The 27966-nt window shown below is 41.1% G+C and overlaps 1 protein-coding gene and 1 long non-coding RNA gene across 2 annotated transcripts; both read right to left on the bottom strand.

Annotated features, from left to right (window-relative positions):
- Positions 1-8479: 8479 nt before the first annotated feature.
- Positions 8480-27643, bottom strand: LOC138030581 (NLR family CARD domain-containing protein 3-like). The gene is made up of 3 exons (XM_068878479.1): positions 27547-27643; positions 27169-27219; positions 8480-11034 (listed from the first exon to the last, which is right to left on the bottom strand). Exons 1-3 carry the CDS (start codon positions 27641-27643, stop codon positions 8480-8482), a joined length of 2703 nt encoding a protein of 900 aa, XP_068734580.1.
- Positions 13146-14849, bottom strand: LOC138029184 (uncharacterized). Its single transcript, XR_011127836.1, has 3 exons — positions 14784-14849; positions 13311-13373; positions 13146-13176 (listed from the first exon to the last, which is right to left on the bottom strand). It is a non-coding gene; the product is annotated as an uncharacterized lncRNA (long non-coding RNA).
- Positions 27644-27966: the final 323 nt, after the last annotated feature.

The following is a 27966-nucleotide window of genomic DNA, read 5'->3' as shown; positions in this document are numbered from 1 at the left end:
AAACGGGAGCAGGCCGTGGGAACTGAAGATGTTAAAGTCACGGCAATGGACATGTACAAGTACAAGGAAAGGTTACGTTTATACAAACGTATAAGTGCTACACGGCCAACGTTTGTAAAAACGTAACCTTTCCTTGTACTTGTACTTATTCAACATACCGTTTGGCATTTGTATGGTAGAAGATCAGAATCTTCGGAAATCACAATATCGGTGTAACCGTTCTTCATGAGGTATGCTATTTGGACGTCTGCCTCATATGGAGCAACCACGTGATCGATAGACCTCTGTTGGCAAATCTAAGAAGAAGAGTAAGATATACCATAATTTAAAGTACCACAGTTGAAGGTCTAGTCAACATTTCACAGGATTTTAAAGAGTTGATGTAGATAATAAAATCCAAACTCTTCGCACTGTAAAACTCACTTCAATGAACCCACAGACGTGATCATGGTTTATTTCTGCGGCCGAAGCCAGTCCTTTCCTTGCTCCTGTTAAATCCCCAATGCTCCGTAGCTGTTCGGCTCTCTCGATTTGTTTCTCTCGTTCCCCGATTAAAGATTTATTTGCAGTCGATGTCTGAAATAAACTCTTCCAAGAAAATAAAAATGACACGAGAGATGATGAAGATTACTGTACTCACCTTGCCCGATGTTCGCTGGTCAACCGTTCTCTTGAGCCTCGATACGGTGAGAGCAAATAAGTGAACGGTTGACCAGCCGTGCCAAAACTCGTTGTAAGCGAGCCTCGAAAATTTGAATTTTTCGCTGTTTCTCAGCAATAGATACTCGCTGGACCTTGAAACTTTTGATCAAGGAGAAGTAAATTTATCCGTGTGGCCATCGCCGGAGTTTGAGCGTGACTGATGCCGGAGAAGTGTGATTTTATCTGCGAGGGGGGGGGGGGGGGGGGTGGTCCTAATTCCATTTCCCAGCAAACTGTTTTTTTCAAATCCCAGCTCAAGTCCCCACAATCCCAGCCTGTGTTGCTCCAATTGAAATCCCATTCCCATTTTTCTATTGTTTTTGTTTCATGAATCCCAGTCCCAGTGCACGCTAAAAGCGAGAAATTCACCACGACAATAAAGTACAGCTTTTTATTGAGAACTTTTGCGGGTAAATATCTTTCAGTTTGTTATCGAGATTCCCATACAAATCCTTATAATTGTTTACCATCCGACTCTGGGCCGCCTGTGATATCCCTAGCTTCCCCTCTCCGAGTATTGCGCAGTTTTTCACTTGTCTTTTATAGTATTTCCCAGCTCAAACAACGATGTGTTTTGACTGTGACAATACTTTAAAGCCCAATTCTTATATATCTCCATCTCCAAGAGATCTTGTCATTGTTTCAAAGATGGCGAGAAAATGGACTTGCCAAGGGAAACTATTCAAAAAGCCGGGAAATGTTTATTTTCACTGTCATGTCTACTCTGTACAACGGAAATAACCTTTTTCTGTACTGAGGCAGGTGGTGTTCAGTTCCTGTAGCTATGGAAACTTTGCTCACAATTACGCACAAGCAAAACTTAAAGGGGCTATGTCACGCAAAAAGATGTTATTTCATGACACCCAAAATGTCTAAAAAGTAGAATAAAACATTGCAATAACCACTTAAAACTTTTGACCAACATAAAAGAAAAGAGAAGCAAGGATGGAAAAAATGGACAACATTGAAACGGATTGCCTTTGGGTAATCTTGAAAAAAGTCGGCCTGACGTTTATCAAGTTTATGACAAATCGCCTAGATAAAGGCCGTTTTTGCTCAGAATCATCTTCTTTGTGATGTAACGATAATCTTATCAGTAAAGGAATTCCATATTGCCATTTTCGAGTTTTATACTCGTGAGTAACTAAAGATTTTCCTTAAACACCCTAAAATAACGTGACATAGCCCCTTTAAGTAATAACCTACAACACTAGACATATTTAGTTGGAACACTCAGCGAATGGTCAGAATCATCGTGTTACAAGATCGTGGCTTATAGCACATTCCCCTCTCCCCATTCAGGAAGGGGAAAACGGCGATGGGTGTTCCAACAAATGTTACGAGTATTTTAGCGTACCAAAATATTAAGATGCTGGTTAACTTTGACAAGGAGTTGAGATTTCGGTTGATTCTACAGGGGCATAAACGTAACGTTAGAACCGTGCGTGTCTGGCCTTCTCGAGACAGAGGTGAGAGATGATGTAATGCAGAGGGAAACGCCTAAAGCACTCTGTTGTAAACATGGCGGATAGCAGCACAAGAGAAGTCGTCTCTCTGGCCTTTCTGTGGGCGAATTCCAGGACCTACAGATGCAATTTGAGCAAGTTTTGAAAGCTAAAAACTTCAATCGATGCTGTATTTTGCCTGTAGGACTGGGTGGCTCCACACTCATAAGAAAATCTATGAAATGAGAATCGGGGGTCTTCCCTTGTCATGGAACGGCCGAATTACCCAGAATTCCTTTTGGAGGGAAGCGGAGACTGGTCTTCATCAAATGAGGAAAAAGTAGCGAGAAGAAGATTTCTAGGCGGATACTAAGGTGTAGCCAAGGTGCGTGCCGTTGACGTAGACTTTTTATCATAGGAAATTCGGCCTGGTCTTGTCAAAGAAACGGTATAATGTAAATAAGAGAGTAATGAGATTTATATTTGCGATTACCTGTCCTCTTACGTACCACTTAAGTCAAACTCTACATCTCTATGCAATAAGCGCATTCAAAATTTCCTCATATTATTGTATAAAAGTAGTTAAAGAAAGAAAAGGCTTGTCCATATGAAAAATACGTTTTCTCTCCCGTTCTCTTCTTATGCATGATCTTCGTGGAACTTACATTCTGTCCCTCAATAAACCTAGAACAACCAGTTATGGTCTTAGTTCTTTTTCTTACGTATTAACTAAGTACGTTGCGAAATGCGCTACCTGATTTTTCCCGTACCACTGAGTTTACTGGTTTTAAACTAATCCAGGGCCGGATTTTGTACAGCGGCTTTTCGTTTTGATTAATATATCTTTAAATATTATTTAATATTTAATTATGTATCTGTATATATATATATGTTAGCTGTAATGTCTCGAAGATGTTATCAGAAATTCGAGATGAAATAAAGTCTTATGCATGCATGTATGTTACCTTCGGCAGGGCGCATGCGTGCACTTTGTAATCTGCGACTCCAGTGCTTACCATATGACAGATAAAATGACTTTTCTCTTGAATATATAAGCCATCGAAATCTTACGTTAAATTGTAATGACAAGGGAGGTTTGGAGCTGTGAGTAGGCGTGGGATTTGTCTCATATGGTTTAGGGGCCGACATATCTCTCCCTCAATACCGTACCGGGAGGCAAGGTCGGTAGCAGAAAGCAGCGAAGGGCCAACTGCGTCCAAAAGCGATCGCACGGGCCGAAATCCCGGGATGACTCGTTTGGTACGACGCTCCAGCGCCACGTCAAACATTCCGTCAGCGCATGCGTGCGTAAATGTTCAGCCTCTCCGATACCTACAATACTAGACATATTTAGTTGGAACACTTAGCGAATGGTCAGAATCATCGTGTTACAAGATCGTAGCTTATACCACATCCCCCTTCCCCCAATTCAATGTTGTGTGAGAATTTTTCGGGCGACTACTAGTAGTTGTGGAAATCAACATTGGAGGAAGGGGAAAACGGGGATGGGTGTTCCAACAAATGTGACGAGTATTGTAGGTATCTGAGTGACGATGGATGGACGAAACTTGATTTGCAACTTTTTCTAAGACGGTTTTATACTATATAGATTTTTCTAACATTTTTATGATTTTCAACCTATTGATAAATATCTTAGAAAACGTTATTGTTTGGGTTCCCGTTCAAATGTTCCAGTTAAGTTTCCATTGAGGCGGCGTTTTAGGATAGAAATTCTCCCTGTAATTTGAACTTGGAAAAAAATATTATGAAATAGGAACGTTATTTTAATCGTTATTTGAACTGTATTTTGCAAACGATCGATCCTTGTTTTGGTTACTGTTAGGTGTTTTCTTCAAGTATGTTAGCTTATTTTTTCGAACAACCTTTGTCCAAATAAATATATATTGTATTCAACCGCTGGAGCCAACTTACCAGCACAACACGTTGATGCTAGATTTCAGTTCAAATGTTCCAGTTAAGTTTCCATTAAAGTAGTTTTTTTTAGAGTAGCAATACCCACACGTTATTTCCGTTTCTTAGTTTATTTAGTCACCCCGTGTTTTCCACAGACCCTGGCACAACGTGTTTTCCACAGACCGCGGCACCCCGCGCTGCGACTTTTCCACCAAACCACACGAGGTAGGTGTCGCTTAGGAAGGGTTTCCTTCACTAAACGATGGTTTCACTTCGTTGGTTTTGTTTCCATGTTTTCGTTTTTTTGGGCGTATTTGGAATATTCCCTATTTACAATACACCTTATTCCAAAATGGCCGCCATTTAGATATCCTTTTCTTTTTATTCAAATTAGCCCTTTAATTGATGCCTCGTTCTTAAGCTTAAAATTCAAAAGAATATTTTGTCTTGAACGAGGCATCAAGGGTCTAATTTGAATAAAAACAAAAGAATATATAAATGGTGGCCATTTTGGAATAAGGTATATGGTCTAGAATTATTTTCTCAAAACGTTCTTTGAAAGTACTTAAGCTGGGAACAACATTCAAGTATATTGTTAAATGGGCTATTGAACGACAGCTACATAGCTTACACTCTTAAAAATTTGATTTTTTGACAGCTTAGGCCCAAGTTTATGACATGCCAGCCTCGTGACAGTGAGTTAAGCCTTGTGATGGTGAGTTACGCCTTGTGATGGTAAGTTACGCCTTGTGACGATCACTTACGTCTTGTCAAGGTTAGTTACGCCTTGTGATGGTCAGTTACGCCTTGTGACGGCAAGTTACGCCTTGTGCTTATGAGTTACGCCATGTGATGATGAGTTACGCCCTGTAATGGTCAGTTACGCCTTGTGACGGTCAGTTGCGCCTTGTGGCGGTGAGTTACGCCTTGTGACGGTGAGTTACGCCTTGTGACGGTGAGTTACGCCATGCGATGGTAAGTGACACCTTGTAATGGTGAGCTACGCCTTGTAAAGTTGAATTACCCTTGTGTCGCTGAGTTATGCCTTGTGACGGTCAGCTACTCCTTGTAAAGGTAAGTTACGCCTTGTGATAGTCACTTAGCCTTGTGACGGTGATTTACGCCTTGTGAAGGTGAGTTACGCTTTGTAATGGTCAGTTACGCCTTGTGATGGTGAGTTACGCCATGTGATAGTGAGTTACGCCTTGTAATGGTCAGTTACGCCTTGTGATAGTCACCTCCGCCTTGTGATGGTGAGTTACGCCATGTGATGGTAAGTTACGGCTTGTGACGGTCAGTTACGGCTTGTGACGGTCAGTTACGGCTTGTGATGGTGAGTTACGCCATGTGATGGTAAGTTACGCCTTGTAATGGTCAGTTACGCCTTGTAATGGTCAGTTACGCCTTGTAAAGGTGAGTTACGCCTTGTGATAGTCAGTTACGGCTTGTGACGGTCAGTTACGCCTTGTGATGGTGAGTTACGCCTTGTAATGGTCAGTTACGCCTTGTGATGGTGAGTTACGCCATGTGATGGTAAGTTACGCCTTGTAATGGTCAGTTACGCCTTGTAAAGGTGAGTTACGCCTTGTGATCGTGAGTTACGCCTTGTGATAGTCAGTAACGGCTTGTGACGGTCAGTTACGCCTTGTGATGGTGAGTTACGCCATGTGATGGTCAGTTACGCTTTGTGATGGTCAGTTACGCCTTGTGATGGTCAGTTACGCCTTGTAACGGTGAGTTACGCCTTGTGATGCTCAGCTATGGCTTGTAAAGGTGAATTACCCCTTGTGTCGCTGAGTTATTCCTTGTGAGGGTGAGTTACGCCTTCTGACAGTGAGTTAAGCCTTGTGAAGGTGAGTTATGGCTTGCGACCGTGAGTTATGCCTTGTGAAGGCACGTTAAGTCTTGTGGTGAGGTGTTACATATCGAGACGTTTCATCACTTTGTGTAACCGTTGATATAAGCGCTGCTTGAAGGCAGTAAATAGCACAAAAACCCACAATAAGTGACTCAACTGTATTTCAAGACTGCCCCGTGAGTTTACTCAATTGACTAACGCGCATGCGCTGAGCCTCACGGATTAATGGTATCTCGCGGGCTCAATGACCAACAATAATCAACAGTCACGTGCCTTAGTTTTGTGTAACAACTGATGAATTTACTTACCATTTTATTAAATGATGTGATCCTGTGTTTTAAGTTTCGTTAAATCTTTAGGCAGGATGGTTGTGATAAGAAAAACCTCTATCTAATGATATCATCACTCTTATGCATGAACAGCGCATGCAACCGAGTGCCCTGTACGTCTTCATCTCATCTTTAGAGCGCTCTTACACATTAACTTATAGGATTCTTCAGCCATATGGCACAATATGATTGTTGTGACCAGCATCCACGAGCACAAATTTATATTTTAAAGCGCCATTTTGTTCACATTGCCGTCATGCTCACTGTATTCGTCACTTCAATTTCCTACACCTTGCTAAACTTTCCAGAATCAAGACATGGATACGAGACTTTCCTGGCTGGTGTTATAGCTTTGCCTTGTTTTCTTTGTGCCACAATTCTTAAAGGACCCTAGTCACCCACTTTACATTGCGTGCGCATAACCCTTCAGTTGCCATTTTCGGTGCAACCGAAAACTCGGAATTCTGTGACTGTTAAAGTAATCTGTTTCCATCCAACATTAAATGGGCCATATAATTATGTTTTCTATGGAATCATAAGCTATCTTTATTAGAATTTCATTTTATATGATTATTTATGTATGACTTGCTCTCCGCAACATGTCATTGAGTGGAAATGGAAATCGTTGTTGAACCATCTTTTCTCGGAGTGGCAGCAAGGAGTACTGCGATTATTTAATTGCGATTCCTCGAGTACCAGAAAGCGCTAACGGCTACAATGATCAGAATGAATGTATCACCGTTTCTGGAAAGTGGAGAAATAATTTCTTGGACTGCATTTGCAAGGTATCACGAAAAGCGAATTCACTGTTGGATCGATGATTTTTGATCAAATAATGTCAAGTGTGTCTTCCGCTCAAGCTGACAGCACTGAACACAGCGGCGAAAATTTGAATACTGATCCCTATCACAATCCGTAAAAGCCTTTGTCTTTACGTTGGTCATTTCATTTTTTCACTGATAATAAAGCTGCGTATTGTGGAACTGAGCAAGCTTGCGTGGGAAATATTTTAATTTTTCATCTGGAAAGTAAAAAACTGTAGAGGTCAGCTGGTGTTTAATTAACAGGAGGAAGAACTTTTTGTTGGATTCAACACCAGTTTCAAGATTTGGTAAACTTGAAAACGAAGAAATTCTAGGAACGTAAAATCAGAGCATTATACCTTATGCTTCAAGTGTGTATTGCATGCGCGACATATGAACCCATCTTTCGTTTACTTTTTGCAGAGACTCAGTAGTGCTTATCATTACTTACAAGGGGCCGCGCAAGCAACGAATTAAACTAAATGAAACTATCTCGCCTTGTTTTCATTGCCAACTGCTCGGGTGTCATAGAAACATAGGTGAGCCAATATAAATATCTCGCATTTTCTCACGATTATTTTTGGTTTGGTCAACTCCCAAGAGTAATACATCACCAAAACTCTCGTCTGTCAACAAAAACATGGCCGTGGCTGACTAGGGTCCTTTAAATGGGACTCCGATAATTTTAACAAAAATGACTCTTTATCTGAATGAAAAATGAAACATGATAAAGTCGCCTCGTCTGGGTGTGTAGGGTCCTGAGAGGAACTGCTGTTGGAGACCAAAGGTTTGACGAAGTGGGCGGAAGCCATTTTCAAACTGATGCATTTTGTTGGTCGGTATACCCATGTGTACGGAAGTCACGACCAGTTTAAAGCGGAGAACAGAGTAAAAGTCATAAGCGATCGTGTGACTCCAAGAAACAACCAAGAAACTAATATAAAAACGAGGAAGCCAGAAACTTTAATGTGGTGCGGCGTCGCAACAATGGATTAGCACTGTGCTTACATCCAAGCGTAGGTTTTCCATTCACTTGAGACTTTCGTTTGAACTCCCTTGAATGCATACAAAACTAAATTTTACAAAAGCATATTTCATATGATGGCGCATATTTCAGTTCAATTTAAACTATCGCTCGCCGATTGCTGTACAATGTTTAAAGGGTTTCCATTAAAAATTCAAACCCTTTGAGAATAAAACGTTTTGTTCCAGGTATTTCGATATCATTTATATGCGAATACAATACAGAAAGAATCTTAACTCCGCAGGATTTAAATTGGTTATAATTCTGGGTCAGCCGATTTGGTGGATTAATCTCGTTCAAAGGATGCTAGTTATTCTAATACATTGCAATAATTCTCTCCGGCTCTGACCTTTGGTCCAATGATTAACTCCAAGGGAGGATCAAATTAAAAATGGCCAATACGATTAGTATAAAATACGTTCAACTAGGCCAAAGGGCTCTGTCACTTCGATTGCTTTAGACAGTGCACCAGCACCTGAGTCACCGATTCTATTGAAAATCAAACACAACTTGGTCAGCATTGAATTGATTTGCACTGCTTTAGCCAGTGCAGCAGCTCCGGAGTCACCGATTTCATTGGAATGCAAATCCCAATCTGCCAGCGTTGAATTGATCTCCACTGCTTTAGCCAGTGCAGCAGCACCTGCGTGACCGATTTCATTGCGAGACAAATACAACTGCGTCAGCGTCGAATTGATTTCCACTGCTTTAGCCAGAACAGCAGCACCCGAGTCACCGATTTCATTGCCAGACAAATGCAACTTTGTCAGCGTTAAATTGATTTCCATTGCTTTAGCCAGTGCAGCAGCACCTGAGTCACCGATTGTACAGTCAGACAAATGCGCCTTTGTCAGCGTTGAATTGATTTCCACTGCTTTAGCCAGTGCAACAGCACCTGAGTCACCGATTCGATTGTGAGCCAAAAGCAAGGTTGTCAGCGTTGAATTGATTTCCACTGCTTTAGCCAGAGTAGCAGCACCTGAGTCACTGATTCCATTCTCAGACAAAATCAAATTTGTCAGCGTTGAATTGATTTCCACTGCTTTAGCCAGTGCAGCAGCACCTGAGTCACCGATCTTATTGCTAAGCAAATACAACTTTGTCAGCGTTGAATTGATTTCCACTGCTTTAGCCAATGCAGCAGCACCTGAGTCACCGATTCCATTGTCAGACAAATGCAACTCTGTCAGCGTTGAACTGATTTCCACTGCTTTAACCAGTGCAGCAGCACCTGATGCACCGATTCCATTGTAAGACAAATCCAACTCTGTCAGCGTTGAATTCATTTCCACTGCTTTAGCCAGAGCAGCAGCACCTGACTCACCGATTCGATTGTGAGCCAAAAGCAAGGTTGTCAGCGTTGAATTGATTTCCACTGCTTCAGCCATTGCAGCAGCACCTGAGTCGCCGATTCCATTGTATTTCAAAGTCAACTCTGTCACCGTTGAGTTTGCTGCCATTGCGTGAGCCAGTATAGCAGTGCCACTGCCACGTATCCCGTGTGGCCCCGAAATACGCTGAATTTCAAGAAGCGAACCAAGAGAACGCGCCAATTCTTTTCCAAAGGTACCCTGTTCGTTTTCACTCTCCTTAATACAATTCAATGCAGTGCATAGATAGTTATCACTTTTTGTCCCTTCAATTAATTGGTTGATTTGACTTGCTATACTTGCCATAAGTGCCATGGCTTTTGCCTCGGACCGTTGAGCCAACATACCACAGGTAAACAAGAGCACCTGGTGAAACTCCTTAAAATATCTTGTGTCAGCAAGTAAGCCATCAGGATAACTTTCCTCGTCGACAAGCTGGCAACTGAGGTAAAGTGCAGCAAAGAACTCCTGAAAGCTCTTGTGGAGAAACCCATAGCAGCAGCTCGGTCTTCGTTTGCTGCGTCCAGCCTGAGCCGACAGAAATCCCAATTCAGGTATTAAGTTGCTGGTACCATTTCGGAATGCACTGTCGTCGAAATACATCTCATCATTGAGCAAGCCATTCCATGCTATAGAACCAAGATGCTTTAATTCAGCGTGGTATAATTGTGTTAGGTCTTCGTCTGTTTTTGGTAGTTCTTTCTTTTTCCTATACCTTCTCAGCACACACTGCACTATTTCGTGGTAAAGCAGAGTTCTACCTTTCGGCAAGTCTCCTTGGAAGTCTTCGCAAAGGAGGCAAAGAAGTGCTGTATTTAATGGATTTGCAGTGAGTCCGCTAAGGCTTGCGTCTGTGCCCAGCTTGTCCAAGAGCTTTTTCGCCAGATGCTCATTGGTTTTAAAATATCTGGAGATAAAACCTTCAGCAGCGTCTTTGGTAAATCCTTCGACCTCTAGCAGGGTGTCACAGCATTTCCGTACTTTTATCCCATCTTTGTAGCGAGCTGTAACCACTAAGTAACAGTTTGGAAGCATTCTCCCTTCAATGATTTCTTTATAGAAGGGTAAATAATCGCTTGGCAACTCATCCAATCCATCAAGTACCAGCAAAACCTTTGACTGATGGTCCCGAACGAAGGTAAATAACTTCTCTCTTTCTTCTTCCTTTATGTCTTTCGGTAAAAGCTGGTCATCAATAGTCTCCCATAAGTCAGAGGTGATGTCTCTACATTTCAACAACAGCAACACTTGGAAATCAGGAAACGAATCTTCAGCTTTACAGTTCTTGGCCCAGTCGTAAGCAACCTTGTTACAATAGGTTGTCTTTCCCATGCCTGGTTGTCCTTCAATCAAAACTCTTTTGGGTTGTGAATGTTCCTCGTGTGGTTTGAAGATTTCCAACATGTTCACAATGGAGTCAGTCTTTACCCCTCGTTCTTTTTTCCTGCTGACCATTTTAAGCCGGGTAAAAATGTTGTCAAGATGGAATCCAAACTCTTCGCACCACGGGAATGGTGAAAGCCATCCTTCACGATCTTTGTAGAGTTGTCGAATAACGTCGATAAAGTCAGCCACTGGCCCAAAAGCATCTGAAAGAGAGAAAGTCATTACTTGAAAATAAAAACGCCGTTGTTCTCCCAGCGTTGAATACTTGCAGAAACCCATAAGGGTTGAAACGTGTAACGGCCCCTTCTGTGCTGGGAAACAAGCTTCTGAATATTCAATTTGCTAAGTACCATATTTGGAACAACAAGAGCGAGGGGTTTCCAAATATGGTACTTAGCACTGAAACATTCAACCAATCAGTTCCCACTGAATATTCGGAAGCTGTGAACGCGCGTTACACGTTTCATCCCTTATGGGTTTCTGATACTTGACAATGATACTTACGCCTTAGTTTTGATAAGGTCCACTGTACTTATAATTGCCAGTGGAATATGTGATAGTCATTTATAAATTGAACTTGGGGTTATGACGACTCTAAGTGCAAATGACCATCGCAATTTAGAGAGTAAGTTCGGCAGTTGCAAAGGAAGCCTAAATAAATTCCAGTCCTGAACTGGACTCGAACCCATGACTATGCAATTGTACTACGCAGCTCTATCATCTGATCTCTTAATCATCTGGAAGTGAGTCTGTTGCGCGTTCATACTATAGACATGTACCTCTGATATCTGAGATGGTAGAGCATTGCAGTGCAATCGCATGGTCATAGGTCCAAGTCCGGTTCAGACCTGAAATTTTTTCAGGTCTTCATTGCCTCTTTGCAAGTGATCATTTTCGCTTCCACTCAGTACAAATAATGATGCATTTCCCCTTACCACGGAATACTTGGAAGTTAAAAAATTATGTCCAAAAAATATACAATTATAACAAATATTTAAACTAACTGCGATTTGGTGACCAGCATCAATATACTCTCATTATAATGCAGTACTGTATCGATGCCTCAAAAGATGGCAAGTTCCTTTGATTATCAAGAGCTTAATACCCTCTACCTAAGTAGATCTTAGTAAATGCAAAATTTATGACTGTGTGCACATTTTAGATACCCTTGTGGTTTTTCTAGCAATTTCTGTGAATCCATCTCATGAATTATGCAATTCTTGAATGTACCTTCAGTCTCTCCAAGTTTAGTACTCGGACTGTGTCCCTGCGACTTCCACTGCTTCAGCATTTCTTTAAATAGTAAAATAAGGGATGAACCACTGAGCGTTACTTTTTTGGTATTTTGAAACTGTCAAACCTTCGTCAAGAATAAATGGTTTTCCGGTGCTCAGCGATTGGACATTGAACTACTGAATCAGAAACCCATAAGGGTTGAAACGTGTAACGGCCCCTTGTGTCCTGGGAAGCAAGCTTCTGAATATTCAATTTGCTAAGTACCGTGTTTGGAACAACAAGAGAGAAACATTCAACCAATCAGTTCGCAAGAACACCGTGATGCAATACCACTAATGTTCTCGCGCAAAATTAACTGGAGCGAGGGGTTTCCAAATATGGTACTTAGCATTTAACACTTAGCACGTTTTAACCCCGATGGGTTTCTGACTGAATCTAACACTGCCTTTGGGTAATTTAGCCACGCTCATATGCTGGAACTGTTACTCAAGAAGCACGAGCGAAACAAGTTTGTTCGTACAAATCGAATTTAGTTTCTCTCTTATGTTAAACTTTCTTATTCAAAGAAAGCTACGGGAAAATCGTAAGTCTATCTTGCTTACTATTGGGTAGGTTGACTGCTGATGACTCTCACTAGCTATTTCATTCTATGAAATGAAAAATGCACAAGCAGTCTTGCACAAAAGAGCAAGAAGTGCCAAAAACACCCAGTTGATCGTTTCGCTCAGTTAGTGGTGAATCACACAAAGGGACTGTTGTCCTTTTCTTTGTATTCAGGATGCGAATCGGGTGGCAGTTTTTGATTGCCGTACAGTATGCACACTTGGGTATGGAGCACATGGAAAAGCTGTTCGTGTTGAATTGTTAACTAGGTTTTCATTTAGGGAATTCAGGAGAATCCGATGAGTTTTGGTTCTTCAATAAGTTTGAATTTTCAGTTAATTTGTTCAATAAAACAGCATTAATATCTGCAAATGGTCAAACTTTGTTCCGACCATGTATGTCATTTTCCGATAAAAACACTCACATTAACTCACAAAATAAGAGCCATTTACATGTGGACATACCTTCCATCTCACACAGCTTGTCCATCATCGTTTTTGACATTTCTTGGGGAATAACAGAAACAGCTATTAAGTGACCCTTGCAAAACTTTGTGCAAGAAAAAAATAAAACGATTCTTGCTCGATCTCCTCGGTCACGCTCAGTTATCTTAATAAGTCAATAAAATGCACAAACTCACCATTTGTCTCTTTTAGTGTGCCTTTGCCGCTGCCTTCATCTGTTTGAAGCCTCTTCAGGATGTCTTTATGAAGTCGAATAACCAATCAATAAAATAAAAGAGAAAATGCTAATGAAGAGTACACTAATACGTACAAATAGGGGTGAAAGGCAAAGCATTTAATCTTTAACTAATTACCAAGAACAAAAAGGAAACAAAGATGAATGAAATGGACTTGACATGAAATACGCTCATAAAAAACATGCAGACTGCTTCGTCAATAACACGTCAACGCTGAAGCATTTGCAAGATTACCGCATAGGCCTTTACTTCAACATGCATGGGCTCTTTTGTTTTAAGATGACAATAGCATTTGCACTTTTTTGCCTGAAAAATTCGAGTTCTGAGCTGGACTCGAATCCTTGACCGTGGGATTCTCCTACTGTACACTACTCTATCATCGGCTCTCTCAAGCCATGTCAGTGGGTGTTGGTGAGTTGCGAGTTCATACTATATCTTTGATGCAGGTAGAGATGGTAGAGCATCGCAGCGCTATTGCACACTCATTGGTTTGACTCCAGTTCACAGAATTTTATCAAGGTCTTCTTTGCACAGTGTTCACATTGAAAATGAGGAATGAAATTTAACGACTTTTTTATGACCTCATTCCATTTTTCATGTGCAACTGGCGTTTTTTCTACACACTTTCATTCAATTTCAAAAAGGATATTCAAGATTTTTATTCAGCACAAAGGCATAGGCCTGGAAAGAAAGTAATATTTCATGACTTTTCCAGGCCTGCAAAGTGCATTTTTAAAATCCATGACTTTTCATAACCGTGTGAACCCTGTTGCAACAGTCTACATTTTGTAAGTCCCCCTCTAGTTTGCTTTTTATGAGGGTGTGGAGGAGCTTTGCCATTGGTGGAAATATGGTAACATGAATTTGTGAATAAATTAATGGTATGAGAGGCGTTCATTGATTTCATGCGGATAGCGTGTACCTAGTTGAAAGATGAATTTTTGTTCGAGATTTTGGGGCTTTCTGTGTCCCCGTGGTGTAAGGATAGGCCTCAAATTAGGAAGACTAAAGTGGCGCGCAACTGGTTTTGACGTTTTGTCGTATTTTTTCACACCTCGTAGGTGTTCGCAAAAGCGGTCCACCAATCTTCTCCCTGTTTCACCAATATAGATCTTCTTACAGAATACTTGGAGGCTAAAAATTATGTGTACGAAATATACATCATTGTTTTGGCTAATTGTGAGTTTGCGATACCAGCGTCAATGCTTCTCTTTCTAATGCAGTACTGTAATGATGCCTCAAAAGATGGCTTGAGGTATTAAAATAAAAGTAAAATACTCTCTACCTAAGTTGATCTTAGTAGACGCAAAAGTTATGAATGTGTGCACATTTTAGATACCCTTGTGGGATTTCTAGCAACGTATGTCACTCCATCACATGAATTATGCGAGTTACATTCCAACTTGACTCTACCTTCAATCTCTTCAAGCTTAGCATTCGGACTGTCTCCCTGCGACTTCCACTGCTTCAGCATTTCTTTAAAAGGTAAAAGAAGGGGTGAGCCAGTGAGCATTACTTTTGATATGTTTTGGAACTCAAATCTTTGTCAGGAATAAATGGCTTCTGGGTGCTCAGCGATTTTACATGCAACTACGGAATCTAATGCTGCCATCGGGTCATTTAGCTAAGGCTCATATGCCGGGATTGATACTCGAGAAGCACTGGTGAATGAGTTATGTTCGTACAAATCGAATTGTTTCCTCTCATCTTTTAGACTTTCTTTTTACAAGAAAGCTACGGGGAAAAATCGTAAGTCTACCTTACTTAGAAGTTAGTACGTTGACTGCTAATGACTCTGACGAGCTATTTCATTGTACAAAATGAAAAATGCACAAGCAGTCTTGCAAAAAAAAAAAGCAAGTTGGTCGTTTGGCTCAGTTACATATGCATCGTACTTCGGCACAGAAGGTTGTGTGGTTAACTCTGGCTGGACCAACACTCGGGGTTTTAATCAACTAAGGGGAAATTTCCTCCTTAGAAAATGGATAGAAGATATTGACACATTGTCAAGTGCCACGCAAAGATACTGTTGTCCTATCGTTCTATTCAGGAAGCCAATCGGATAGCATAAGTTTTTGATTGACGTATGCATGCTTGTGTATGATGCAAATGCCTGCTCGTGTTGTTTTTGTTATGGAAATTCACATTGCATATCGAAGCGATCTGATACGATTAATTTCAGCTTTAGCAGGGTTTTAATATATGAAAGCTGTTCCACGGCACGCAATGCCTGTAGGGTGAACGTGGGCCTTTAATTGGGTTTTCGTTTGGGGAATTCAGGAGAATCTGATGAGTTTTGCTTCTTAAATAGGTTTGAATTTTCAGTTAATTTGTCCAATAAAACAGCATTAATACCTGCAAATGGTCAAACTTTGTTCCGACCATGTATGTCATTCGGCAATAAAAACATTCACATAAACTCATAAAATAAGAGCCATTTGCAAGTGGACCTACCTTCCATCTCACACAGCTTGTCCATCAAAGGTTTTGGCATTTCTTTGGGAGTGAAAGAAACAGTTATTACGCAAGTGACCCTTGCAGAACTTTTGTAGGAAAAAAAAGAAAATTTAATGGTTCCTGCTCGATCCCTTCAGTTACCCACAGTTAACTCAAATAAGTCCATAAAATACATGAACTCACCATGTGTCGTTTTTAGTTCTGTTAGAAGCCTCTTCAGGATGTCTTAATGAAATCGAATCAATCAATATATTAATCAAACAAATAAAATAAAAGAGGAAATGTTAATAAGGAGCACACTAATATGTACAAAGAGGGGTGAAAGGTAAACTATATGACCTCTAATTAATTACCAAGAACAAAAAGCAAACAAAGATGAATGAAGAGGACTTGACATGAAATATATTCATAAAAAAAAGATAGAGACTGCCTCAGCATTGACATGTTAACACTGGAGCACTTGGCAAGATTTCCACACAGGCCTCTACTTCAACATGCATGGGCTCCTTTGTTTTAAGATGACAATGGCAGTTGGACCTTCTTTAGCCTGAAAAAATTCCAGGCCTGAGCTGGACTTGAACCCATGACCCTGGGAGTATCCTACAAGCATCTGATCTTGCAAGCCATCTCAGTGGGAGTTGGTGAGTTGCGAGTTGAGACTAGTAGAGTAGAGCACTGCAGTGCTATGGGACGGTCATAACTGTTACTCCCGTTGAGGCCAGCATTTTTTTTGCAACTGTCTAAGTCGCTCTCTAAACTCCAATGATGATACACCCTTCCCCCACCACAGCATACTTGGAGGTTAAAAATGATGTACAAAAAGTACACAGTTATTTAGTCTAATTGCGAGTTTGTGATAGTTTCAAAGTAGTACTATATATGATGCCTTGAAAGGTGGCAAGTTTCTAACTGAATTTCATCTAAAGGTATTAAAATATCCTCTACCTAAGTTGATCTTAGTAAATGCAAAACTAATGAATGTGTGAACATTTTAAATAGCTTTCTAAGATTTCTAGCAGTTTCTGTCAATCCATCTCATAGTTTATCAGCGGCGAGTCTGGACTGTACCTTCAATCTCTCCAAGTTTAGTATCTGAACTGTCTCCCTGCGACTTCAACTGCTGCAGTGTTTCTGTAAAAAGTAAAATAAGGGGTGAGCCAGTGAGCATCGCGCTTTGTATACTTTGAAAGCCAAATCTTTGTCAGGAATAAACACCTCTCAGGTGATCAGCAACTGGACTTCGAATCACAGAAACAAATTTAATTTAATTTAATTTATTAGGTTTGTCCAGTAAACATTACAAGAATACAGAAGCTGAAAATACAAATAAATAAATACATGGAGAGGGATACCGCAAGAGCTAAGGCCAATTACTGCGGACCCAGCATGTGATATTTGTAACAAAGCTTCTGGCTATGTTGCAATTTAAGCAGATAGATTTCCACGTTTTCGGTGCTTCAAGGTCATAATTTACAGAAAGAGTAGTAAAGAAATACTGAAGTAAAGCACTACGAAAAGAGGCAAGATCAGAGTAGCTACTACCATCCAGACAGTTAGTTAGAGCGTTCCATATGCGGGTTGATCCGACCAAAAAAAACTTTTCGAAAGTAGTGGTTTTACATTCACGGTAGAGAAATAGCACTGAAGCTGAAGAAATTGTGGATCTAGTAGGCCGGGCAGAGCGAATTTTAGGTGAAACTGATTGGTCAAAGTCAACACGCCCGTTAACTATCTTACAAAAGAAAGTTAATTCTAAATACTCTTGCCAGTATGTTAATGGCAATAGATTCAGTTTTAAGAGTCTATCCTTGTAAGCTTGTTCACATCGAAACAGTAGCCCTAGCATGAATTTGGTCGCTCGTCTCTGGATCCGCTTGACTTGTCGAATGTGCTCCTTCATCTGCGGGACCCACACCTGAGTTGCGTATGCAAGGAGTGGTCGGATGAGAGCAAGGTACATGGTGCGTCTTATTCTTGCGTTCCTGATAGTTCTTGAATTTCTCCTGACAAATCCTAGTGTCCTGGAACATGCTTCAGAGACTTGTTTGGACCAGGAGAGATGGTCTGATATCCAAACACCAAGGTCTTTCTCAATCTTAGTGCAAGCTAATGGTGCATGAGCCACCTAGATGGTAGGCGCTCTCAAGGGGTTTGCACTTCTGAGTGATATGCAGTACCTTACACTTTTTGCTGTTGAATTTCATTCCCATGTTGTCCGCCCAAGACCCAAGCCGGTTCAAATCCGACTGAAGGTCTGATACATTATCGAAAGAGTTTATTACCTTGAATACTTTGGTGTCATCAGCGAATGTGGCAACGCTGCCCGACGTAACAGAATCGGGCAGGTCATTCGCAAATAGGAGAAAGAGCATAGGGCCAAGTATTGAACCCTGAGGGACCCCCGAAGTCACCGGTAGGCTAGTCGAGACCCCCCAGGAACGGTGACGTGTTGGTTCCGATTGGTGAGATAGGATACGGGCCACTGTAAGATGTTCCCGCCGAAACCATACTGGCGTAACTTATTAATCAGCTTTCGATTACTGACTCTGTCAACCGCTTTTGACATGTCAAGATACACAGTGTCTATTTGACGCCCGTTGTCTAACTGTGAGCCAATGATGTCAAGGACTTCAACAAGTTGAGTCACACACGAGCGGCCTGAATCCATGCTGACGCCTCTGAATTAAGCGACACACGCCATCTTTGATTCCATTAAATACACATCGTTCCATTATTTTTGATACAACAGATAAAAGTGAGATAGGCCTACAATTCTCAGTGTGCTGAACAGTCTTTCTTCGTTTCATTTAGCCGTATGCTAGTACCCTGAAACAAAAATTGTTACTCCGGTGGCACTAGCGAATGCACTGCGTTCATACAACTCTCGATTTCTTTCTCTCACCTCTCTCTAACTGTCAAGGTCTTTAAACAACTGAGGAGAAATTGTTACCCTAATAAGTGGTGCTTTGTCACGTTTAGGGAATACAGGAGAATCTGACGAGTTTCATTCCTTAAATTGGTTTTTTATTTTTATTTTTTCCGAACATGCCATGATTTCGGCCAATTTTAAGTACGAAACAGTTCACAGCAGATTAACTTTATTCAGTTCACGAAAACACAGAAAATTCAAAATACCAGTTCGCGAATCACTAAGTATAAATGCAACGGAATTGGTACTCAAGATTTCATTCCCGAATTCGGCGCAGGCTCATAGTCAACTGTGATTTCCTATAAAAGTGGCCTGCCAAAAACGAGTTCTGGCAAAGAAATTACTGGTATTGTGATTTCGGAAAAATAGTTTCTTTGCAATTTACTAGTACAACGGTCGGCCTGTGTGGTGTAATGGTGTCTCCATAATGTAATGACTTGGGATGGGGTTGTTGCTGAGATGCTATTTGTCATTGGCATTGCCAAAGCAATTTGCCTTTTCTGCTTCATTTTTTGGAGAAATCGTCCCATAATAATGCCAAGACCTTGCAAAGGGTACAAACGAAAATAGAACTTATAGAGCGTCTGTTGCACGAAGAGCATTGCACACCAATTATTTTGAAGTTGGCAACAGAGAAGAAACATTGGGGGTCTTAGTTTTCAGAAAAGCGCGCACTAACAGCGAAAACTAAGACCTACAATCAGTGACACATTGTTGGTACACTGACGGAATTAATTGAGCATCCCTCCCTCTCCCACCTTTCGATGTTCTTTAGAAACTAAAACGTCTGAACAGTTAGCTTGGGTGCATTGCGCTATCCAACATTGTTTAGAAACTAAAACGTACTGAACAGTTAGTTTGGGTGCATTGCGCTATGCAACATTGTTGCTTAGAAACTAAAACGTACTGAACAGTTAGTTTGGGTGCATTGCGCTATGCAACATTGTTGCTTAGAAACTAAAACGTACTGAACAGTTAGTTTGGGTGCATTGCGCTATGCAACATTGTTGCTTAGAAACTAAAACGTACTGAACAGTTAGTTTGGGTGCATTGCGCTATGCAACATTGTTGCTTAGAAACTAAAACGTACTGAACAGTTAGTTTGGGTGCATTGCGCTATGCAACATTGAACGGGGGAAAGGGGGTGGGTGTTCCAACGACTTATGACCGTGATTGTAGCAGATAGTATGAATTATTTGTTCTTGTAGATGGAATACCATATTTATTTGCCGATGAACGGAATATTCAGTTTAAAACGGGCTTCGCTTTATTGCAGATGTTTACAAAAACAGAACAGAAATATCAGCTTTAAAGGTTGTCACGAAACCTATGGCTCACTAAGCACTCTGGCAATGGTCAAAAGAAGCGAAAACAAAAACCCCTCGCATCCGTAACGAAAAAGAATATAGCGTCTGTTGCAAATGCAGAAAAGAAACTTATGTCCAGGTTTGACCCTAATTAGATGCACGCCCAATTTTGACATCCAACACGAAATGTCCCTTTAAGTCTAAGCATTTGCTACCTATTTACAACAAGAAGGTAAGGGTAAAGGTTAGCGTTATTTTTAGCTTAGGGTAAATGCGGCAGTTTATCCTTACTCAAAGAGCAGCATTTCGAGGACGCTTTATGACATAAATTGTCTGTATTCTGAGACACAAGTGATTTTGAAGTTGGCTAGAAGAGCAAGGGGACACTTCGTGACGCTTATCGAAATTCGCGTGCATCTAATTAGGGTCAAACCTGGACATATCTCCTAGAAGTCAAAGGTTGCTGAGAGGAAAGAATATTGGATTAAGGCCAGGCAAAGCAAGAGGTAAGAACAGAAAGGCACCGCCTAAAAGGAGAGAAACTGAAGGACTCCTTACTGTAGCACAAGATTAGGTGCTAAGAACAAACCAGATCAAGAATTGGATTGACAATGACAATGTGTCACCTAATCCTATGTGTCAATTGTGCGCAGAAAGGGGGGAAACCTTTACAATCTTTATAGCTGTAATTTATTACCATACAATGTATTAATTTCTAATTCAATTAACAATGTCATAAATAAATCACAAAACTATTAAAGAAAATCCGCAAAATTAAAATAATTAAAAAAAATAAGCGGGTCTTAAGGACCCTCTTAAAACTACTAACACTGTCAGACAACCTAATGTGTAAAAGGAGCTCGTTCCAGAGCTGCGGGCCTGCCTGCGTTAGAAAAGGCCTTATCACCATATAATTTTTTTTATGTGCGGTCCACCTGCATAAATTTCTGGGAGGTTGACCTAAGTGACCTTGAGTAGGTTCTGTAGCGGAGAACATCATGGCAAATAGGATGGCGTCCAGATGATGGATCAAGACATGCCGAGTGAACTTTTGATCATTAGAGTGAGCCTGGATAATAGAAGTGTAGTAGGATGACTTTGAACAATCAATAAGGTTGTTGACGACGCTACACTGGAACACGTAGTTTTCATGATCAATCAGTAGACCAGGAGAAAGCCATTTCCTTTCCAGGCACCGTCTCTTCCTTTTATTCTCTGTCACTTCAGGCTTACACCATGAAGCAGACGGTCTGATGGCTAAACACTTAGGTTTATCAATCAACTAGACACTCCGTGAGCGTACACTGGGTTGCCTGTGGTAAGTGTTTTTTCAAAAACAGAAGGGACTGAGTTTGGTGGTATTGAACTGCAGCGTTCCAGTCAATGTTTTCAATTCGGGGGTCATTAAGACCATTTAAGGGGTCACCCCGAAGTCGCACCAGCACAGGCCCTTTGGCTCACACGTTCATAGGACGAAACAGATCTATTCTGAGGTTATAAACCTGGCTACCGGCCTATTAATCATTTGTCAGAAGTTTTTGTCCTGTTTAGAAAAAATAGGCACGCATTGCTCACGTGTGGTAGTGCAGTAACACAGCGCTTTATTCCATATTGTCAATTGAGCTGCGTTTTGTCTTCCAGGAGATTCAAGTTGTCTTTGCGTAATATGTAACTCTAATAGTACACAATATTGTTCAGGTATTGTATATCATTGTAGTGCCATGGTAGAAGTCTTAAGTAAATAACACCCTGAGGAGACATGTGGTTACTAACAAAGTACTGAACTCAGAAAGATTGAAGAAAATAAAATGGAATCGTGAAACATTGGCTTCTGGGCTGACATGTTGATCAGCTTTGAAATACAAGAGTTCACTGAAGGTAACCTCTGTCCGGGGAGGTTAGTATCTGAATGGGTGACCTAAAAAATATACCAGTTTGCAACAGAAGCATAGGACCAAAAATTCTGTTGTAACCCTCAAAAATGCGAACTAAGCAAGGTACAGATTTTGTTAGCTTGCCTAATGCAAAACAAAGATTGATGCAAAAGTAAATAAATATTGATACACAGTTTTTAGGACGGTCGATCACGGTTTTCAGGACGGTCGATCGAGAATAAATTATTTTGCCATCAGCACAAAATGTACTACATGAAAACAACATTAATTTTTGCTACGTTCATTTTTGTTATTCTACTTTTGGCTGAACAAGTAAATCGCAAAACCGAAAGTGACATCAAATTCAGCGGGCGCTGTGATAAAGTTAGCGCGGCGTGTTTACTCGCGAAACAGTGAAGCATCTGTGTCAAATGTTTTTGTTTTCGTTAGTTTTCTTTTTCTTTCAAGTGTTATAAAGTTTGACAAAAAATGAGCGAATTTAAAACAAAGATCACAATAGCACAACTCTTGAGGTTGACCATTGTATCTGCAAAGTAAAAAAATTAGTCTCCAAGACGAGGTTATTTATCACCAGGTAATTCCATCGTTTTCGAAATAGCAGCTACATTATTATTCATCAGTGTCACATTTTTTTGCTGATTTTGGGGCTCATTTTGTTGAAACTCAAGCACGCTTCGAACAGACCTGAGTAAACAATGGCGACTCCATGAGGTCTTCGGAGAAACTATTCATGTCAATAGACTGCAGTCTATGGTTTGAACAGTTTTCTTAGCAAGCACAGGTTTCTTCAGGAGTAGACTGCAATGGATATAGCTCGATGATTCGAAATAGCAGGATCACAAACCCTTATATTTTGTACAAGAGAGTCATCACATCTAGTGATAACAAGGCCAAGGGTGTGGTTATCCTTGTGTGTAATGCCTCTAATATGCTGTTTAAGATCAAAAGCTCCAAGGATATTAGCAAACCCTCTAGCATAATAGTCATTTGGATCATCAACATGAAAGTCGACATCACCAATGAAAATTATAGGACCTGGGTGCTAAGCTAGGGTGGTCTCCAGTAGCCGCGAGAACTCTTCATAAAACAGCGCATAAGTTGACTCAGGTGACCCATAGATGACAAACACACGTAAATGACTACTGAAACCGCACGTCCATGAGTTCGAAAGTCTGACGTGTATCACAGATGAGATTGTTACTCCGAAGAGTACCTTTGAATAGTACACCAACACCCCTAACCCTCCCCACCGCTCCAGGATTGTGAAGGAATATTAATCTCTATCCAGTAAGACACAGGGTACCCATATTCAATAAATAATACAATACAATACATACTTAATTGACCGCTCCCCATAGGGGCTTTTCAGGGCCAATGAAACACAATCAACGAAACGACAGAACACAACAACAACTGTTAAGAATCCCAACTGGCCGGAGGCAAACCAGTTGGCTATTTACAAGTGCAGCCGGGAAGTTGAACCAGGGACTACCAGGATCAAATTCAACGAGTGGTCAGAACGGGTCTCAAGGCAAGCACCCTAACCACTGGGCCACACTGCCTCCACACTACATGGTACTTATCATCGTGAAACCCTGTTTCAGTTAGTGCCAAAACATCAATATCACTATCCACAGTGAACGATTTAATCGCCAATGCATTATTACCAGAGGATCTAACATTGAGATCAAAAGGCGCAAACAGATCACACTCTTTATTCCAGCACTATTGTTGACGCAACAGACTGAAACAAGCACACGTGAAGGAGTGTTTTGTGTAATGCGTCGCTTGTTACACAATCTAACTGGAATGGAATGGAAAGATTTTTTTTTTTTGATTGTTGATAGTTCACACAATTGGAAAGAACATTTATGACGGCTGACAAGTCAATCCCACGGGCTGTTGGTCTCTAGACATGACGATAAATTGTACACCTTACTGGAATCTTCTGGGTATCAGTAGAATAAGGCCCAGGCTGTGCATGGACATTGTCACTGAGCTAGATAGAAAGAGCCATAAAGTTGCAAGTCGCATCTGAGTTAGAATAGTTATAAATGGGACCATATGACCTCCTACTTTAGAACAATGGCCTAGGACTTTCTTTCCTCACGATGCAAAGGTGTTGCACGCCACTGTTGGTATGCCAACAGCGGGCATTAGACAGGGCCAATAGGGAGACTACCTTCAGTCTCAATTCCTTCAGTTTAAGTGATGAATAAAGTGAGAGGGATTTCAGGTAAACCGTGACCCCAACGCCAACATCCCAGGTCGTGCAGTATTTAGATTGAGGAGGCCTTCCCATGAAGACTCCCTTCATAAAACCTGACAGAAACTGATGCCTTGCAATCGTGCGACCAGTGACTAATTCAATAGAGGCTGGCAATGCTGACTGTTAAGTGTTGCGTAGGTTTTGCTGTCAACGTATATTCAGTAGGGAAAATTCAGGTAATCCTCTACAGGGGCTTAAAAAATATCCGGCGATTTCAGACTGCAACAGCTACACAATGCACGCCTGACTGGGTTGCACGGTTTCTCTGTGCCTGTATAGCAGGATTCGCTGATAACTTCCGTAGACCCAGTTGAGATTTCTTGACAATTGAGCTGTTCTCTGATACAGTCCAGGAGTCTACCTGGAGTTGATTTCGTAGTGGAAGTAATCGATTTTTTGTGACGCAGGATTAGTTGGTTCAGCCATCTGGGAAGCAGGATCAGGCAGGTGATTCACATTCCTAACATTGTCGGGTACCATGACTGGGAAGGCCACAAAGGCGTGATCATCAGTGAAAGTGGTAGGTTTTCCCTCCTTTCGTGCACTGGGACTCTGGGAATCAGGCATACCCAGTAAGTAAGTGAGTAAGCCACGCAAAAACGGCAGGATGGACTCAACTCAATTCTGTCGTTGAAGTGACTCAAACTCAAGTCCACTCTATTATCCTTCAGGCCTGGTAGGTGCACCGCAGAAATACAGCACTGCTATATCTCTCGAGCCAAATTGTTAACATTCCGACCTCAGATTGGATTAAAACACACTGATCAGAGGAAAGAATGCGTTGCGTTGGAGCTTTTATTGCCTCGGAGTTGTCTCTTATCCGAGGGGATAACCCCTTCATCGTCAGTAAAATCCGGGGATCAGATGTGATCTTGGACCATTCATCAAGTCCTTGTGTGCATGGTGGACTTCAATTTCAGAGCTCCTCTTGGCCGACGATCTGTCTAAGAATCTGGACGACATGTCTAAAGCTAACAAAATAGCTATAACGATTACAGTACACAGAACAGAGTGGCGAAAAGCACAAATACGGATGTGTTGACTACACGCCAAACGATAATTTTTAATACAGAAGATACCTGAGCTCTGCTGCTTGGGGCAACTAGGAGTGGTACAGTCTACAGTGCTGCTTGTCAAACGAAGAAATTCCAAACCAAAACACAATATTCTTACAAAGACAAGTGGTCGTTGTAAGTGCCACCGACAATAGTACTAATAATACACTGGCTGGCAATTTAGCCTGAAAGGTTGAAACCCTTGATCAACTCAGGTTTCAGACATTCTCAACTCTTCAATAACGCTTGAAAGCCAGCATTGCGATGACAGAGATGACGTCGAACAGAGGACCCAGAAGATATTTGGGGTCTAGGAGTTCCTTTTTTGAACGTGACAAGCACCTGTGCAGTCTTCTCAAGACAGTGGGACAGTTCGTTCCAAAGTGATATATCCACGTGTGGATGAACATAATTTACATCATTTTGCAACTCTCAGGTGTGTGATACTTCTCCCCAAGAGACTGCATTCTCTCCTCTATCGGTTTTGAGGTAAATGATTTTGCTTACTCGCTTAAACAGAAAATCTAGCACTTTTGGAAGTTTCGTACCACTCACATCCCAAATGGACAGTGGGACGTCACTCTCTTCAGAATCTACTGTTTCAGTTTCACGGCTTGATAAGTCCCAATCGAGTACAATGTAATTCAGTGGGGTCAAAATGTCGAGCACGTTTTGACTCAGGTCCCAAGTCAAGAATCAATAAGAATTCAACAAATTCGGTCAATTTATGCTGCTAATTCCAAGATGATTATACCGTAAAAGCAAAGCATCTTTGCTGAACAGAGCAGACTTGGCTTGTTCAGTGATTTCGCCATTGCCAGCAGCGATGCTTCTTCATTGTCAGCACCTTCCCTTTGATGTTTGAATAGACTTGGGCAAGAGAAAATGAGGGGACAGAGAAGGAGACTCCCGGTCCAGCCCTTGGGATATGTCATGTCCACGAAAGTTATTATTAGACGAGTGGAAGTCTTCCGAGACGTCCGCATACGGGCCAACCTCGGTCCGATGTTTGAAAGAAAAGATATATTCATAAGCCTTCCACGTGCGCCATCATTTTCTCTTTTCACTAAGAACCTGAGAGCGAAGCAAGACTGCATGCGAGCGTCTCGGAATAAAGACATCCCCTAGAACAAAGTTTTCCGATCGTCTAAAAATAACTTTCGTGGACATAACATATCCCGGCCAACGCCTTGAGCCTCCCTCTCTGTCCCCTCATTTTCTCTTGACTTGGGGTAAAAGAGGACTCTATACTGGAACTCTGCATTTTGCGGGACATAATCGCAACCTGACAAGACACTTAAGACCCTCGCTTGTAAGGATTAAATAAAGTAAGAAAAGAAACATGCGCTTACCTTGAGCAATAGCACAAAGAAGGAAGAGGTTTGACCTGGGTCTGGACATGGTTATATTTGACTGCCATTTCATTTGCATAACAATGGCTCTTTGAAACAAAGGTGAATTGCGCATGTGCATGTCGCTATTTGTTTAGCATCGATGTTTCGTGCATTTTCGAAACATAACTTTGCCATTTGCATCTTCTCAACTCATAGATGGCTGTGTTTCAGTGCAGAAGTCCTATGCAGCCATCCTTCATGCTATCATGCAAATTTGGATATACATGTACTGCATAACAACATCTCTAAGCACCAATAGTAAAATTAAAATTACTTACTTATCGTAATAAATTAAAATACGTCACATGTTACACCAATTACCAACTGCTGATTTTATATTATTTGGATAGAGAAGATTTGGAAAGATTCCTACAACCGCTATAAAGTCTGGTAAGCTAGAAAATGGTACTCAGTCCTGTGCTTGAAAGAGACTCCCACCCAAAATTTGAATTTCAGACAACTCCTTACAGTGATTACAAGTATCAATAATACCTTGTTCCTGATCATTGCTTGTGCTTGTTCCCGCAGCTGCCTGGTCAGGATCTATTGGAAAACAAACAACATTATCTCCTGTCAGGCTGAGACAATCCTAATCCAAAACATGCAAAATTTCTCCTTGACAATGAATTGCGAATGATTTCCTTTTAGGTAGAAAGGTTACATCTCACACTTGCAAAGTGTGTTTGTTCATTTTAAACCAAAATCATATTATTTTGTAAAACTATGATTGTCATCAAGATATCTTGCCCAATGCAATGGTTGCACTGAATTATAACAGCCTTGAAAATTATCTCAATCTACTTAACCATGCACCATGATTGTCATCAAGATATCTTTCCCATAATGAACCAGTACATAGAAAAAAAATACCAGAACGTTCACGTTTCTTTTTCTTCCCTTGGTATACTTCCAACACGACGTCCCGCAGAACATCTTTTACTGGCTTCTGACCTTGCTCTTTAGACATCTTCTATCATCACTGTACAAGGAAACAGAATTTCAGTGAGACAGGGGTCAGTGTTTTGTGCAGATGACGTACATGTAAAAAAATAAAACCAAGATTAATCAGCATCCCAACCATTCATCAGATTTGCCTGTTCACCTATAGTTCAAGCAGGGAAGGTGATTTAAAATTCTTTTTCCTTTTAATTGAGAGCTATGGGATAAGGTGACGTGAGTGGGAGGACAGGTAAGAACCAGCCCAGTGCTCAGAAGTACCAGTGGCAGCAAGGTTCAGTGCATGCATTCTTCACACCAAGGGACTGACTGGATAATCCGCTGTCATACTTA

This window comes from Montipora capricornis, chromosome 13, assembly GCF_036669925.1.
Source record: "Montipora capricornis isolate CH-2021 chromosome 13, ASM3666992v2, whole genome shotgun sequence".
In the NCBI taxonomy this organism is placed as follows: Eukaryota; Metazoa; Cnidaria; class Anthozoa; order Scleractinia; family Acroporidae; genus Montipora; species Montipora capricornis.
Note: the sequence above shows the minus strand (reverse complement) of the source record. Positions and strands in the feature narration are given on the sequence as shown.